The 14107-nt window shown below is 37.1% G+C and overlaps 1 protein-coding gene across 2 annotated transcripts; it reads left to right on the top strand.

The window, feature by feature from the left end:
• The first annotated feature begins 8028 nt into the window (after positions 1-8028).
• LOC120076776 (piRNA biogenesis protein EXD1) lies at positions 8029-13422 on the top strand. 2 transcript variants are annotated; one of them, XM_039030683.1, is made up of 10 exons: positions 8029-8167; positions 8846-9021; positions 9424-9555; positions 9646-9696; positions 10218-10314; positions 11326-11372; positions 11746-11962; positions 12472-12601; positions 12705-12747; positions 13068-13422. In XM_039030683.1, exons 1-10 carry the CDS (start codon positions 8113-8115, stop codon positions 13140-13142), a joined length of 1023 nt encoding a protein of 340 aa, XP_038886611.1. In that variant the 5' UTR covers positions 8029-8112; the 3' UTR covers positions 13143-13422. The 2 variants fall into 2 exon arrangements, with proteins under 2 accessions (XP_038886611.1, XP_038886612.1); XM_039030684.1 differs by lacking the exon at positions 8029-8167 and adding an exon at positions 8223-8501 and having other exon boundaries at positions 13068-13156.
• The last annotated feature ends 685 nt before the right edge of the window (positions 13423-14107 follow it).

Raw genomic sequence — 14107 nt, 5'->3', positions numbered from 1 at the left:
ATTATGAAAGTATGTTTGAATGTATATGTGGTAATTCTGTCACAATGAATTGGAAAGATCCGCTTCCGCTCGTAGGTACTCTTGAATAAGAGTTCCTTCAATTGGTATCAGAGCACCCGGTTTTCTAATATTCCAATTCATTGCTGCAAAAAAATTGCAAATACATTCTTGATGGGTGCATTTCTACACTGTTTAATCATTAAATTGTTGTGGATGTTTTCGTGGATGTTAGTCTCGGTTTGTTTTAATTCTTTTACATTTGCAGTTGTTTGTAAAGTCACCTACGGTTTTGGGCATTAATAATCGTTATCGAGTCTGTATTCAAAGTCTGTATGAGTTTGGAATTGTTCACGAAGAAAATCAGAGCAAGCGTTGTGGTTCTTCGAGGAAGGTATGCGATCAAGTGTTGGATCATATCGTGCAGACGATGGGGAATGCGAACAAGTGTTGATCGCATCGTGCAGTCAATGGAGTACGCGATCGCTGTTGATCGCATCAGTTAAACGATGGGATATGCGATCAAGTGTTGATCACATCGTGCAGTTGATGGGGTACGCAATTGCTGATGATCGCATTATGTAGACGATCGGGTAAGCAATCAAGGGTTGATCGCATCGTGTTGAAAATCGGTTACGCGATCACTGAGTATCAGGTCGTGTAGTCGAGGTGATGCTCGTATATCGCTTAATGCACACGCCTGGTCAATCGTTTAGGTCAGCAAGCTTCATCGCTTAGTAACTGACTAAACGATCGTTTAGTAACGCAAGGTAAATCGTTTACCTAACGTCGCATTAAGTGATCACATAGACGATCGTTCTAGTCAGCAAGCTTCATCGCTTAGTAACTGACTAAACGATTGCTTAGTAATGCAAGGTAAATCGTTTACCTAATGTCGCGTTAAGTGATCGCATAGACGATTGTTTTTCTCAGCAAGCTTCATCGCTTAGTAATTGACTAAATGTTTGCTTAGTAACGCAAGGTAAATCGTTTACCTGACGCCACGTTAAGTGATCACATAGACGATCGTTTTGGTCTGCAAGCTTCATTGCTTAGTAACTGACTAAACGATCGCTTAATAACGCAAGGTAAATCGTTTACCTGATTGCACACATCGGTTAGACGATGAGATGCTCGCATATTGTTTAACGCACGCGCACACTAGACGATCGTTTAAGTCAGCAAGCTTCATCACTTAGTAAATGACTAAACGATCGCTTAGTAATGCAAGGTAAATCATTTACCTGTTGTCGCGCTACGCGATCGCATAGACGATCAGGCTTCGCTGCCTCATTGTTGTCTTACCGATCTTTAACTTATGCTCTATGTTAGTTCGCTTGACGATCGTCTACCCTACGGCATTACTACACGATGGAGTCCTCTTGGCAGTTCAAGACCCGTTCGCCTGTGAACCAGTTTGCTCGATGAAAAATGTAAATAGATAGGGTTATTTCAATTCTGGTTTTGTAAGGCTGCATCCCGATCCATAAATCCTTCATTTTTTACATGCGATGTGGTTTTTTAATATGTCATAATATGGTAATGCACAATATAGATAAATCCCACCCTTAAGTCATGCATATTTTCTCTTTATTATAGTGTGATAATTAGAGAAGATCTTCATGCATCATATAATATAAGGGTTATATTATGTAGCTTAATTTATCTTGTTTTACATTATATTTATAAGCATTATAAATACTTCGTTTGTGGGATGAGTGTTTTTAGTTTTTATTCTTATAGAATGGTTATAAATGAAATTAGAACTAAAATAATTAGTAAATATCAATATGTAGCAAGTCTATATATAGTAGACCTTTTGTCGAAGGCGGATTCTGTCTAAGCTGGGGTATTTAAGATGACGACAACGGAACACCCCTACCTGTGAACCTACCTGGAAAGGTAATTTAGATAGATTTGATGCATGCAAACTAAGATCAGTCCATTAAAGAGTTTAATGTGACTACTTGGATTTTTTTATTTCAAAGACAAAAGTTGTTTTTTAGCAAACTTTATAAATGACTTAGATCATAATCAGTAGTCGGATTGTCTAGGTTAATAAACCCCTAGGTAGAATATTCAGTGGGAGGTTCTTGGGGCATTTGATGCTTCATTTTCACCTCTCACGTTTCTCCTTTATAGTCCACACCGTGAGATCTACCCTCGGCCTCGAGGCATCTTTGGCGTGTCCCCCCAATGGATGGTGTTTGGGTAGGTCAATATCAAGGTGGATGGAGAGAGTGTTCATAGTAAGTGGGAGCGAGAAGTGCGACAGCATATCCTTTGGTCTCCCTCATTGGATTGAATAAAGTTTCTGCGCATCGCCTCGTGGCACCCTGGGTGTATCCCCCTATAGGATGATTGTCTTGCACGTTTCTTTATTTGGTCTTCTGTAAGAGGATAAGGTTACTTAGTCTCTTGTCCTAATCTGTCTTTACCCTACGGTAAGCACATTAGGGCGAGACTCTGGGGCCGAAAACGAGGGGTTACACTTATGCAAAATTGTTAAGGGTTAACTATTCTGGACCGAAAAAATGGGGGAGCTATTAAGTTTAGTTTCAAGAGTTGGTTCTACCTAATGGTTAAGATTGTCTCATCACAGTGAAGAGCCATCCGATCACCCTACCGGTGATGTTTGTCCTGCCTCACTGAGGCATCATTGCAAAATAGAAGTCTTTTCACTTAGGGTACTTGGAATCTGTTTTGTTAAAAATTAATTGGTTAATTAAAAAGTGGTTTTTGTAAAGTCTTATAAAAGGTTATTCGTTTTTTTCTTCAGCAACGATTTTTTTAATAGCATCAGCCACTATCAATTTGCTTAGCGTCGAAAAACTGAATGGCCAAAACTATTCAAGTTGGAAACATATGCTCACAATGATACTCATCATTGAGGATCTCAAATTTTTCCTAACGGAGGAATGTCCTCCTATTCCACCTCAGGATGCTACTCGAAATGTTTGGGCGGCGTACGAGCGTTAGACACGGGCAAACGAGAAGGCCCGAGCCTATATTCTGGCCAATCTTAGTGACGTGTTGGCCAAGAAATACGAGTCTATGGTCTCAGCACATGAGATCATGGAGTCCATGTGAGGAATGTTTGGACAGTCATCTAGATAGCTCAAGCATGAAGCTCTAAAACACATCTTCAGCTCCAAAATGGAGGAAGGCACCTCTGTTCGTGAACACGTGCTGAATATGATGGTCCACTTTAACGTGGCAGAGATGAATGAGTCTAAAATCGATGAAGGTAGTCAGGTTAGCATTATCCTGCATTCATTGCCGAAGAACTTCCTCCACTTTGTCAGCAATGCGATTCTTAACAAAGTGGAATACTCCCTTACCACTCTCCTCAACGAGTTGTAGACTTACCAATCCTTACTAAAAAAAAGGAGAAAAGGGGAGGTGAGGCAAATGTTGTCTCATCCTATAAAAGGTTCTATTGAGGTTCGACCTCAGGAACAAAGTCTGCACCTTCAACTTCTAACTCTGGAAAGGGGAAGAAGAAGAAGGGTGGTAAAGGGAAAAGGAATGCACCTGCTAACCTGCCACCTGTCGCCCAGAAGAAGCGTCCACCGCTGGTTGGAAAAGGAAAATGTTTCCACTGTAACCAGGACGAACACTGGAAGAAGAATTGTCCTCGTTATCTAGAGGAAAAGAAGGCTGCCAAGGCTAAGGCTAAGGTAGTAAAAGGGGATTAGATCCTGGCGACAATTGGAGGCTGGTGAGATGACGTTGCGAGTAGATATCGGGTACGTCATTTCAACTGTGGCAGTGGGAGACATCAGTTTACTTTACAAAATAGGTTTCTTAGATGTCTTTGTAGTTCCTGAACTATAAAGGAACCTTATTTCTGTAAAGTGTATGTTACAATACAATTACACCATTTCTTTTAAATTGAATAAAGCATTTATTCGTAAGGATGGTGTTGCAATTTGTACAGCTAAAATGGAAAAAACTTTTATGTGCCAAGACCTTTAGCCGTAAGTTCCCTCCATAACATAGAGATGTTTAAAACTGCCGTAATTCAATCTAAATGCCAACGAATTTCTCAATTGTGTTCCTTCTAAGAGTGTTGCAAGAACACCTCTGGAGTTATGGAACGGGTGTAAAGCTAGTTTTCATCACTTTTGCATATGGGGTTGCCCAGCATATGTGCTTAATGCAAATCCCAAGAAGTTGGAATCACGATCAAAGTTGTGCCTCTTTGTAGGCTACCCCAAAGGTACACGAGGAAGTTACTTTTATGATCCATCCGAAAATAAGGTGTTTGTTTCCACAAATGCTACTTTCCTGGAGGAGGATCATACCAGGGAACACAGTCCACGTAGTAAAGTCATATTAAGTGAACTTTCCAAAGAAATTACTAAAACTTCAACAAGAGTTGTTGAAGAACCTGATTCATCAAACAGAATTGTTGGTGATAGTTCATCTGGTAGGTCGATTCCATCTCAAGAGTTGAGGGAACCTCGATGTAGTGGGAGGGTTACGAACCCGCCTGATCGCTATCTGGGTTTCACGGAAATCCTAGCTATGGTGACAGATGGCGACGTTGAGGATCTGTTGTCCTATAAAAAGGCAATGGAGGATGTTGATCGGGATGAATGGGTCAAAACCATGAATCTCGAGATGGAGTCGATGTATTTCAACTCGGTATGGGATCAGACTTTCTCACATGTTGCCATGTTAAAGTCGATCCGCATGATAATGCATCGAGGTGATGTAATCGTCACGAAGATCGCCTCGGAGAAAAACGTTGCTGATTTGTTTATGAAGGCTCTCACGGCTACAGTGTTTGAGGGTCACCTTCATAGCATGGTCTACGGGACCGCCCGCGGCTAGACTAGGGTAAGTGGGAGATTTTGTTGCACTGGGTTTTTATGCCCTAGTTTATTGTTTTGTGTCTGTTTACTTGTACTCCTCACTTCGATTTAGGACAAGTGGGAGATTGTTGGGGTTTGTGCCCTAAAGTCTCGTGTCCAGTAGTTTGTAAAAAACTTTGTACGAACACTTGAGATGTATAATATAAATGATATTTACTTCACTACTTGATTTTACACATTTAGATTTTACCACAAACCAATAAACATAAAATCCCTGGTTATCTGTATGTGACTCAAGCATGTATGTGGTGACATACAAGTGGAGCATGTCTTAATTAATAACCAAAATGGTCTGTAGTTATGCGAGCGGGGGCGTCCTATACAAAGAGTTTGTATAAGACCTGGCCATGAAGTGTTAACGTCTCGTTATATAACACCGTTCATAACTAAGACTTAACTTCACTAGGATGACTATAGGTAACATGACCTCAATCCTGAATAAGTTGGGAAATCCTGCCATTGAGGGGGGTTCTTTGATTTGCATGGGTGAGAGTGGCCAGAACGCCGACTCAAACCTACCATTTTGGGGATTCGTCTGATTTGGGAGCTGGGAACTCAGCTACACAAGATGGAATTCACTCCTTCCCCAAGACAGGGGTAAGTAGATAGATAGCTTCTTTAAGGGTTGATTCCAGAGCTTGAACGATGTAGTGCCACGCACCTTCTCATAGGCCGAGAGGTGTTCACACATAGTAGTACTATGTTGTATTGTTCATTAGAAGGATCAATGGTACTTAAGGAGGAAGATGTAATTATAGAGGTAAAACGGTAAATTGGCCTGCTGTAATTATGAGCATCTGTGAAGGGTCATCGTACTGATGATTGGTTATATCCAATGGACATAGAAATATATCTATGGCAAGAAAAGTTCAACTGTCGGTCTTTAGTGGAATGTCTAGCAATTAACAGATGGTGGATGTCGTGACTAAAGAGTTTAGTCAGCTATTCACGTACCGTTGGAGCTTCGAGCCATAGGTCCATAAGGTCCCCCTTGGTAGCTTGGATAAAAGTTGAGAGTCAGTTTTTGGGTCAATTTGAAATATTCAAATTGACAAGAGGGAGTTTAATTATATATAATATAATTGAACGAGTTAATTAAATATGATATAATTAACTTTATGTATGAGATACATTAATTTGGAGGAAATTGGATATAAATATGATTTATATCTAGTAGAAGAAAAAATATTATAATTAATATTTGATATTAATTTATAAGTTATGAATGTGATAAGATCACATTAATTGGACGGTTATAAAGGAAATGGGAAGGTGCCTCTTCGTTTAAAATAACAGATGAGTGCATTATAAATAGCAGACAATATGTTGATCTCGGTGTGCGCAGGTATTGTGAAAAAGATAGTGTCATCGTTTAGAAAATCAGTGCTTATACGATAAGACTGCACGATCGTTTACATATACGATATTGCTAAGCGATCGCATACCAATTACACCGTCGCGCGCTATTATCTAAACGATCATTTACCTTTTTATGAGCGATCATTTAGCTCCCGGTATTTACTAAACGATCGTATAGACGATCGCTTAGTTTTTCCTACACGATCATTCACCCTTTTCCTACACGATCGTATAGACAATCGGTTATCATTTCCTACACGATCTCTTACTTTTACTACATGATCGTACACTTTACCTAAACGATCAAGCATATTGTCTATGTGATAGACGACCACATCTCCCACTTGCTTGATCGTTGTGTACGAACGCTCTTCCTCCTTCCCTCTACCAAATCCGAACAAAGCCCACACTTTGGATTCTCACTCCAAGAATACTGAGGGCTCTAAGTGGTGTTTTCTTCTCCGATTCCTTCTGTTCGAGTGGTGGCTGTTCGAGGTAGACGGTTGGGCTTCAGACTCGAGAAATCTTCATCTGGTATGATTTCTTGTTCCCTTTAGCATTATGAAAGTATGTTTGAATGTATATGCAGTAATTTTGTCATAATGAATTAGAAAGATCCATTTCCGCTCGTAGGTACTCTTGAATAAGAGTTCCTTCAGGTAATTGCCGATTTCCTTTACCAAATGGGAAGGAAATCAAGCAGCTCACCCTTGACGAGATGATCACTTCTTCCTTTCATGAGATGAGAAAAATATTAGCACTACTGTAGTACATACTCATATCTAATGTTTGACATGTCTTAGATAATATATATTATTTTTATTTAATGGATTCACACAATTCTTAAATTTGTAGCAAACAAGGAATGAAGTTAGTAAAAAGTTTCATATTGTTGTAGTACTAGAATTCTCTTTCTTCACATTAGGTAGGATTCATAGCTTTTGTTTTTGTTTTTTTTTTTTTTTTTAATTTCATATTTTTAGATGATTATTCATTAGAATACATTTTTTAAAAGAAAATTTTGAATTAAATGCCGAAGGAAAATTTATATTTTTTTAGACGGTAAAAACAACTCAAACTTAATCAATTGAAATAAAGTATCATTCAACAAGTTGAAGGAGCCGGTAGGAAAAAAAGGTTCCTCAAAACAGACTCCACCCCTAACTAAGTCATGTTGTAAGATAAGCCCAATCGATATATTTGTTGTCAGATGAACCCATTGAGACCATATTGAAACCTCACTAATAGCTCCATCTGAGTGTTTTAACCTATTTGCCCACACAAAATGGTTTGATTCTGCAAAGACAGATGTTTAATGACCTCCGATTACCGATTCATAGGATTAACCAGAAGAGAACCTCCTTGATCGAATTTGCTTGAACCGTGACCAAAATAATACCACCCTAGAAAACCATATAGTTCTACTAGCATCATATTTGTCACATGCTTACATCATCCTTCTCCCACTTCATATTTCCAAAATAGGTGCACAATGGTCTCTAAATCCTTGTGGCAAAGCAAATAAGAAAGATCAGAATGCGTCTGATTTGAATGGATGGAATCTTTCCATGTTCAAAGACTCTTAATTAAAAAGAAAAAACAATACCAACAAGAGAATAGTTGAACATCCATTTTGTTTAAACTTTTGTTTTAGTTTTAATTCAACCAAAATTTTAACTTTTTACCATGCAAAATCTCATGATTAGTTAAATTTTCAAACATGAGTTAGAATTATCTTCGGACTTAAGTACAAACCATTACATTGAATTTGTTTGTTACCCTAAAGATGCAAAATTGATAAATATTAATTACCAAATTTAGATTCGAAGTAATTAAAAGCAATAAGTTCCGAGAGAAAATCGAATGATTCGCTCAAATGGCGAACACTCCTCCTTCTCACCAGACGTGTATTCCTCTGCCTTCGGACTCAGGTCACTCTCTATTTCCCCTTTCATGCGTTCTTTCGGATTGGACTTCCATTTTCATTCATGATCAATTTGATATTGTTTTGATCTATCTTCCTTCCTGTTAATCAAGTTGTGGCCTGTGGATTGACGTGCGATTCTTCGTACCGTAGGACATTGTTTTCTCTCTTATCGAAGCTTTAATTGCTATTTGTTTGGCCAATGAAGAATCGTGGAATAAGCTTGACTCATGTTGGAAACTGATTCTTGATGCAAGAGAATCACAATGATGCAATTATCCACGGCTAGAGTAGAAGAATTTGTTTCGAAATTTCGAAAGACATGTCGCTCTTAGTATATGGCCAGTCTTTTATCTATTTCCATTGTTCTTTCGCCATTTTATGTCACTTCGTTTTAGTTTCAGTTCTTCCGGATAGGTTTTGGTTGTTGTGATTGTTTTTGCCTTGTATGGTTTCTTGACTGCTTTGCCCGCGCCTGTTCCATCGAGAATTTTAGTTATTATGTTCATTTTAAATTTGAGACGATGGGATCTTTTCTATGGTTGGTACTTTGCGCGCTGTTTAATATGAAATTGAACTGTAGAGCTTAATGACCCTTCGTTCCTCAACTCCTGCCTTCATATGTTCATTTCGCTTGAAGATTTTTTATCATCTTCCAACGAGTTCCATTTCCTGTGGCTGCCAGGTGAAAATCAGACTGATCCTGAAACCAACGCAACCTTGGTTCCTATACATATCGTTACTCATGTATCTCAACTGCCTAACGAGTTTGTTGAACCATCACCTGAAAAGCCTCTGGTAGTTGGCTTTGATTGTGAAGGTGTTGACCTGTGTCGCCATGGAAACCTCTGTGTCATGCAGGTAAATAAAATGTTAAGAACAAATCACAGTTTTACCATCCTCGTGGAGAGCATGAAATTTCAGGGCAGAGGCGTGTGTGTTAGTTAACCTTCCTAACTGAGGGAGTCAGTGGTTTACCTTATAATTTCATTTTTCTCAATCATCTGGTGATATTGTCAATTGACTCAATTCGTGGTCCAAGCTGCGGCCTTGCAAGAGAATGACTAATATTATAGCTTTGCAATTAAATGAACGCACCTGGATAGTCTCCCACTTGTAGCTGTAGTAACACATCCTTTAAATTACAGGGGTTGACTACTGTCAAATGCTTGGGCATTCAAGAATTTTCAGTCTCTGCTCTACTAGAAAACAGTGATCAAATTAGTTGACTTTATCTTTTCATCTGTGTTCATTTCTTGGCAGATTGCATTTCCAGATGCTGTATATTTGGTTGATGCTGTTCAGGGAGGAGAGGAACTTGTGAAAGTCTGTAAGCCTGCCCTTGAGTCCAAATATGTCACAAAAGTTATTCATGATTGCAAACGAGATAGCGAGGTCTCTTTTGAACTTTGTTTCCACTACAGATTGCCTCAAAGTGACACGACACATTTTAGCTAATATTTACTCTGTTTTTTTTCACTGTAGGCATTGTACTTTCAGTTTGGTATCAAGTTGAACAACGTTATTGATACACAGGTGATTATCAATTGTGAGAAGCCTGACACTCTTCTCTTGTTTACACAATTTTATCATGCATTATATTTTATCTGATTTAGAGTGGTTAGCCACTTAGCGTGCCAATTTAATGCTACTAAAACATAAGAATGTTTTTCTACTTTTCTTCTTCTCTGTTTCATTTGTTTGAAATTGAAATTATCATCGTATCAGGAGAATGGATCCTACTAATCCACAGACCATTGTGCCATTGTTTCTAATCTAGGTTCCTTGAAGTTCTCTTGATGTTGAAAGTATGCATTTCTTCAAAAAGAAGAGACAGAGAGAGAGAGAGAGAGAGAGTGGTTATCTTGTGACTTTTCAAATGCTAATAAAAAGTTTGCTTTTTTTATTTAAAAAAGTGATCTAAACAATTTATTTTAAGTTTGAGCTACGTTGTAATTACTTTGGGGCTAAATGTTTGTATGAAAGCTGCAATATGGAGGAAGGCTGAGTTATTTGGACCTTCCTGCTTTAATTTTCAATTGTATTACTTGATTCAGATTGCATATTCACTTTTAGAGGAGCAAGAGGGACGGACAAAGACACCAGATAACTATATCTCCTTTGTTAGTCTTCTTGCAGATTCACGTTATTGTGGTATTATATTAATCCCAGTACCTAGATATTCTCCATTTTTTATCATGGCAATGTATGCATTTTTTAATTTCTTGAATAAAATCACCTGTACTCACTCAAAAGTATTAACTGACAATTGCTTATTAAACTTTGAAGAAAGCACTTATTTATTGCTTGCCATTTTTATCTTAAGACAACTCCGTACTTCCTACTATGAGCTGCATGGTTGGGGGATAGTGATGCACACAAGTGAAATGAATACCTTAAAGATTTATTTTATGCTAAAAGATACAGAAGACTGCCATATTTATAGACATGGCAGAATAGGAAAATGGGAATCAACATTTGCAAATTGCAAATTTACAACCTCAAAGATATGTTATTGTCAGATGATAGATATCCTTCGCATTCATTCCATCCTTTGTTCATCAATATGATGAAGTTTCTTGATCTTTCTTCAGCATGTTAGAGTTGCTTGTGGGCATTGCAGACTTTATAGTTCAAATTGTAGGTGTTGTGTAGATTTGGAAGTGCCGTGAGCTATATTTTTCTGGTGAAAAAGGAAAAAGCCATTTTTCTGAATAGAAGGATAGGAACAAATTTGAATACAGTTCTAGTGAGTTGGAAGTGTTTTTGGCTCTTTGTAGTCCGTACCACTACCTCAAATAAATGTAGTTTGTATTTGATGTTATTCTTTTTCTACGAAATTGGGAAGTCTTTTTGCCTCATCTCCCATCAATTTTTTATTAGGAGTAAAGTGAACATTAAGTTCCTCTCCTCGTGTATTTCATTTTTTCTTTACTGTTTGTTTGTAGGATATAAATTGTTTGGCCTGCTAATTGAATTATCAGAATTTTCTGAAAGGAACAATGTAGAATCCATGTCAAGTTCTTATGATCTTGGTGAAATTGATAAGTTTCTGTTATATGAAATGCATTTGTCTATTATTTTAAAACTCAATTCGTTTTGCTGCTAATGCTTCCATTCTTTTTCTATGTCTAACCACTATGTAATCCTCACGCTTAAATGTAGGTGTATCATATGTGGAGAAGGAAGAGGTCCGCCTCCTACTTAGAAAGGTTAGTTTTGCCATAGTTTGTATTGCTGTGGAGAATATTGTATCTAAGCAAGAATTTCTGTGGTTCTACATATTAAGCACCGTTTTTCGTGATGGGGTGCTTTGTAGGTCAGACGTGCTTGATTCCTAAATGTAATATCCTTATTTTGGAGTAGCACAAGTATAAATATAATGCAGAGACATTTCAAGTCTTTTTAGTCAACAAAAATTACGTGGAAACTAAGATTATTATATGCAGGTATAGTATAATTATGACCATAAATATGATAAGATGTAAAATGCTATCTTATCATAATATTAATATGCAGGTATAGTATAATTGTTCCACAAGTTTATCTTTGCATAAAACCGAAATTCTAAATTATATTTTACAGGACCCCAAGTTTTGGACCTATAGACCATTGTCTGAATTGATGGTCCGTGCAGCTGCTGACGATGTACGCTTTCTGCTTTACATCTATCACAAGATGATGGAGAAATTGAATCATCAATCACTGTGGTACCTTGCAGTGCGTGGTGCTTTGTACTGTCGGTGTTTTTGCATCAGTGATAATGAATATGCTGACTGGCCTCCTCTCCCTTCTGTTCCAGGTTTTCTTTAAGAACACACCTTATGATGTGTAGTCCATATAGTGAGCATAATGCCAAATTGAACGGTCTATATGTTAAGCTGATTAAACTATAATTGCAAACTTTTCAACATTGATATTGGGTTCAAAACTTAAATATAATGAGAATAATACCAAATTGAACGCTTTGTTGTGTTTCATTATTGTTGGCTTCTTTTATGTTATGATTTCACCATTGATATTGGGTTCAAAATTTAAAAAGCCCTTTAGCAATGTGGGAATTGTTGGCTCACCTTGTTACATCCAGTTATCCAAGTACTGTTGGAATCTTCTGAACATCAAATATGTTAAAATTTATAAATGGTTTATTATCTGTTTAATTATTATTTGCACATATGGTTTGGGGTTTTTATCTTTCGGGGTTCTTAGCCTACGTCTCATTTCAGATCTTTAAAGAAAAAGAGAAAAAGACTAATTTTCATTTAATGCGTATAAAGCTTTTTGTTTCATGGTCTAACATGTTTTTTTCAGATAACCTTGTAGTAGAGGGCAATGCTCCTGACGAAGAAATTCTTTCAGTATTAGATGTTCCCCATGGAATGATGGGACGCGTAATTGGTAGGAAGGGAGCCTCAATTTTGTCAATAAAGGAATCTTGCAAGTAATTCTTTATCGCCAACATCCTTTAAACTTCATTTATATCCTTTAGGCTAAAAAAGTATCATATCTGTTCTTGTTTCTCACCTTGGATTCTTTAAATGCAGTGCGGAAATTCTCATTGGCGGTGCTAAGGGCCCACCGGACAAGGTTAGTCTCTCTTCTCATTCACTTTAAAACAAACCACTGTAAAGCCTAAAATTTGATGCTATTCTTTAAACTTTCCTGGGAAGTTCCTTCTCCATTTGCTTTGAATCCCACACCCTAGACTAAAACTCAACGACTCTTTTCGAGTTCTTCATTATAAAGCCCAGAAACAAACAAAAGGGGCTCACTCCTCGCATCGATGTTTCGAGTATCAGCCAAAAGGCTGTTGAATGTTGATGTATATTGAAAGTTGTTCTGTTGAATGTTGATGTATATTGAAAGTCGTTCTGTGTCAGTAAGATAGTAAAATTGTTGTTATGCAGGTATTCATTATCGGATCGGTGAGGCAGGTGAGGAAGGCAGAAGCTATGCTAAGAGGAAGGATGCTTGAAATATGATTGAAATTAAAAATAAAAAAAAATAAAAAAAATAAAAAAGAGAGAAAATGAAAACTATGTTGTGATGAAAATGAACTCAAAATCCTCAATATTGAAACACTTTCGTGTTTGTGTATTTGCACGAATGGAGGATGGGGGAGGGGGTGTGGGGGGGTGCAAAATGAGGGTTTCAGCTACTATTACTATTTCCCAAATGGAAGGGATTACTTTACATACTACTAACTCGGTCGTGTCTGTATGTAGGTACACTAGCTTTTAGCAACCAAATTTTATATGAAAAGTACAATCAAATCAAAAAATGATGCATATAAATATAAGTAAACAACAAAGAAATAAATTTATATAAATGAATTCAAAATTAATAGCAGTAAATCATTGATTCACTTGAGCCAATTTTTTTTATCAATCAATTATTATACTTTTTTTTAAAAAACTATACTCGTATTATACTATATAAAATTGTCCTACTTGATTCGTTTTCATTTTTATAGTTGTCTAGAGTTTCAAGTTCCCTTATCATTAGTGATATTTAAACCGTTTGTTTTATCTAAGCGAGTAATGAACTCTTTAACCAACCAAATTATTAATGAGGAAATTTAACTATTTTAGAAACTAAAATGCTATTTTAACCTTTTTTAAGTCCAACATGTGAGTTGGAGCCTTGAGGGTGAAAATATGACTAATATTTTGGTCATTTGAACGTACTTTCCCATCAATATTTTGAAGATGAGATTTAATGTACAGAGACGGGAAGGACTTGAGTAAAGCTTTTTTTTGTTTTCTTCTTTTCCTGTATTATTGGAGAATAAGAAAAATAATAATAATAAGCATTTGATCATTTACCACCATGCTCGTGCTTTTGAGACACGACATTGAGATGTTCTCGAGTAAAAGATTTGTTCGCTAAGGCATTCAAAAGAGAATTTCATTTTAGATGTGGAAGGTGACATTGGTTCTTATTTCTA

This window comes from Benincasa hispida, chromosome 4 (genome assembly GCF_009727055.1).
Source record: "Benincasa hispida cultivar B227 chromosome 4, ASM972705v1, whole genome shotgun sequence".
Classification (NCBI taxonomy): Eukaryota; Viridiplantae; Streptophyta; class Magnoliopsida; order Cucurbitales; family Cucurbitaceae; genus Benincasa; species Benincasa hispida.
The sequence above is the reverse complement of the archived record's forward strand: the minus strand, read 5'-3'. Positions and strand labels throughout refer to the sequence as shown.

Coding starts and splice junctions, on each gene's coding strand:
- LOC120076776 (XM_039030683.1), top strand. CDS start 8,113: ATGGCGAACACTCCTCCTTCTCACCAGACGTGTATTCCTCTGCCTTCG. Junction 11,963..12,471: donor TCCTCTCCCTTCTGTTCCAG/GTTTTCTTTAAG, acceptor TGTTTTTTTCAG/ATAACCTTGTAGTAGAGGGC. Junction 12,748..13,067: donor CTAAGGGCCCACCGGACAAG/GTTAGTCTCTCT, acceptor GTTGTTATGCAG/GTATTCATTATCGGATCGGT.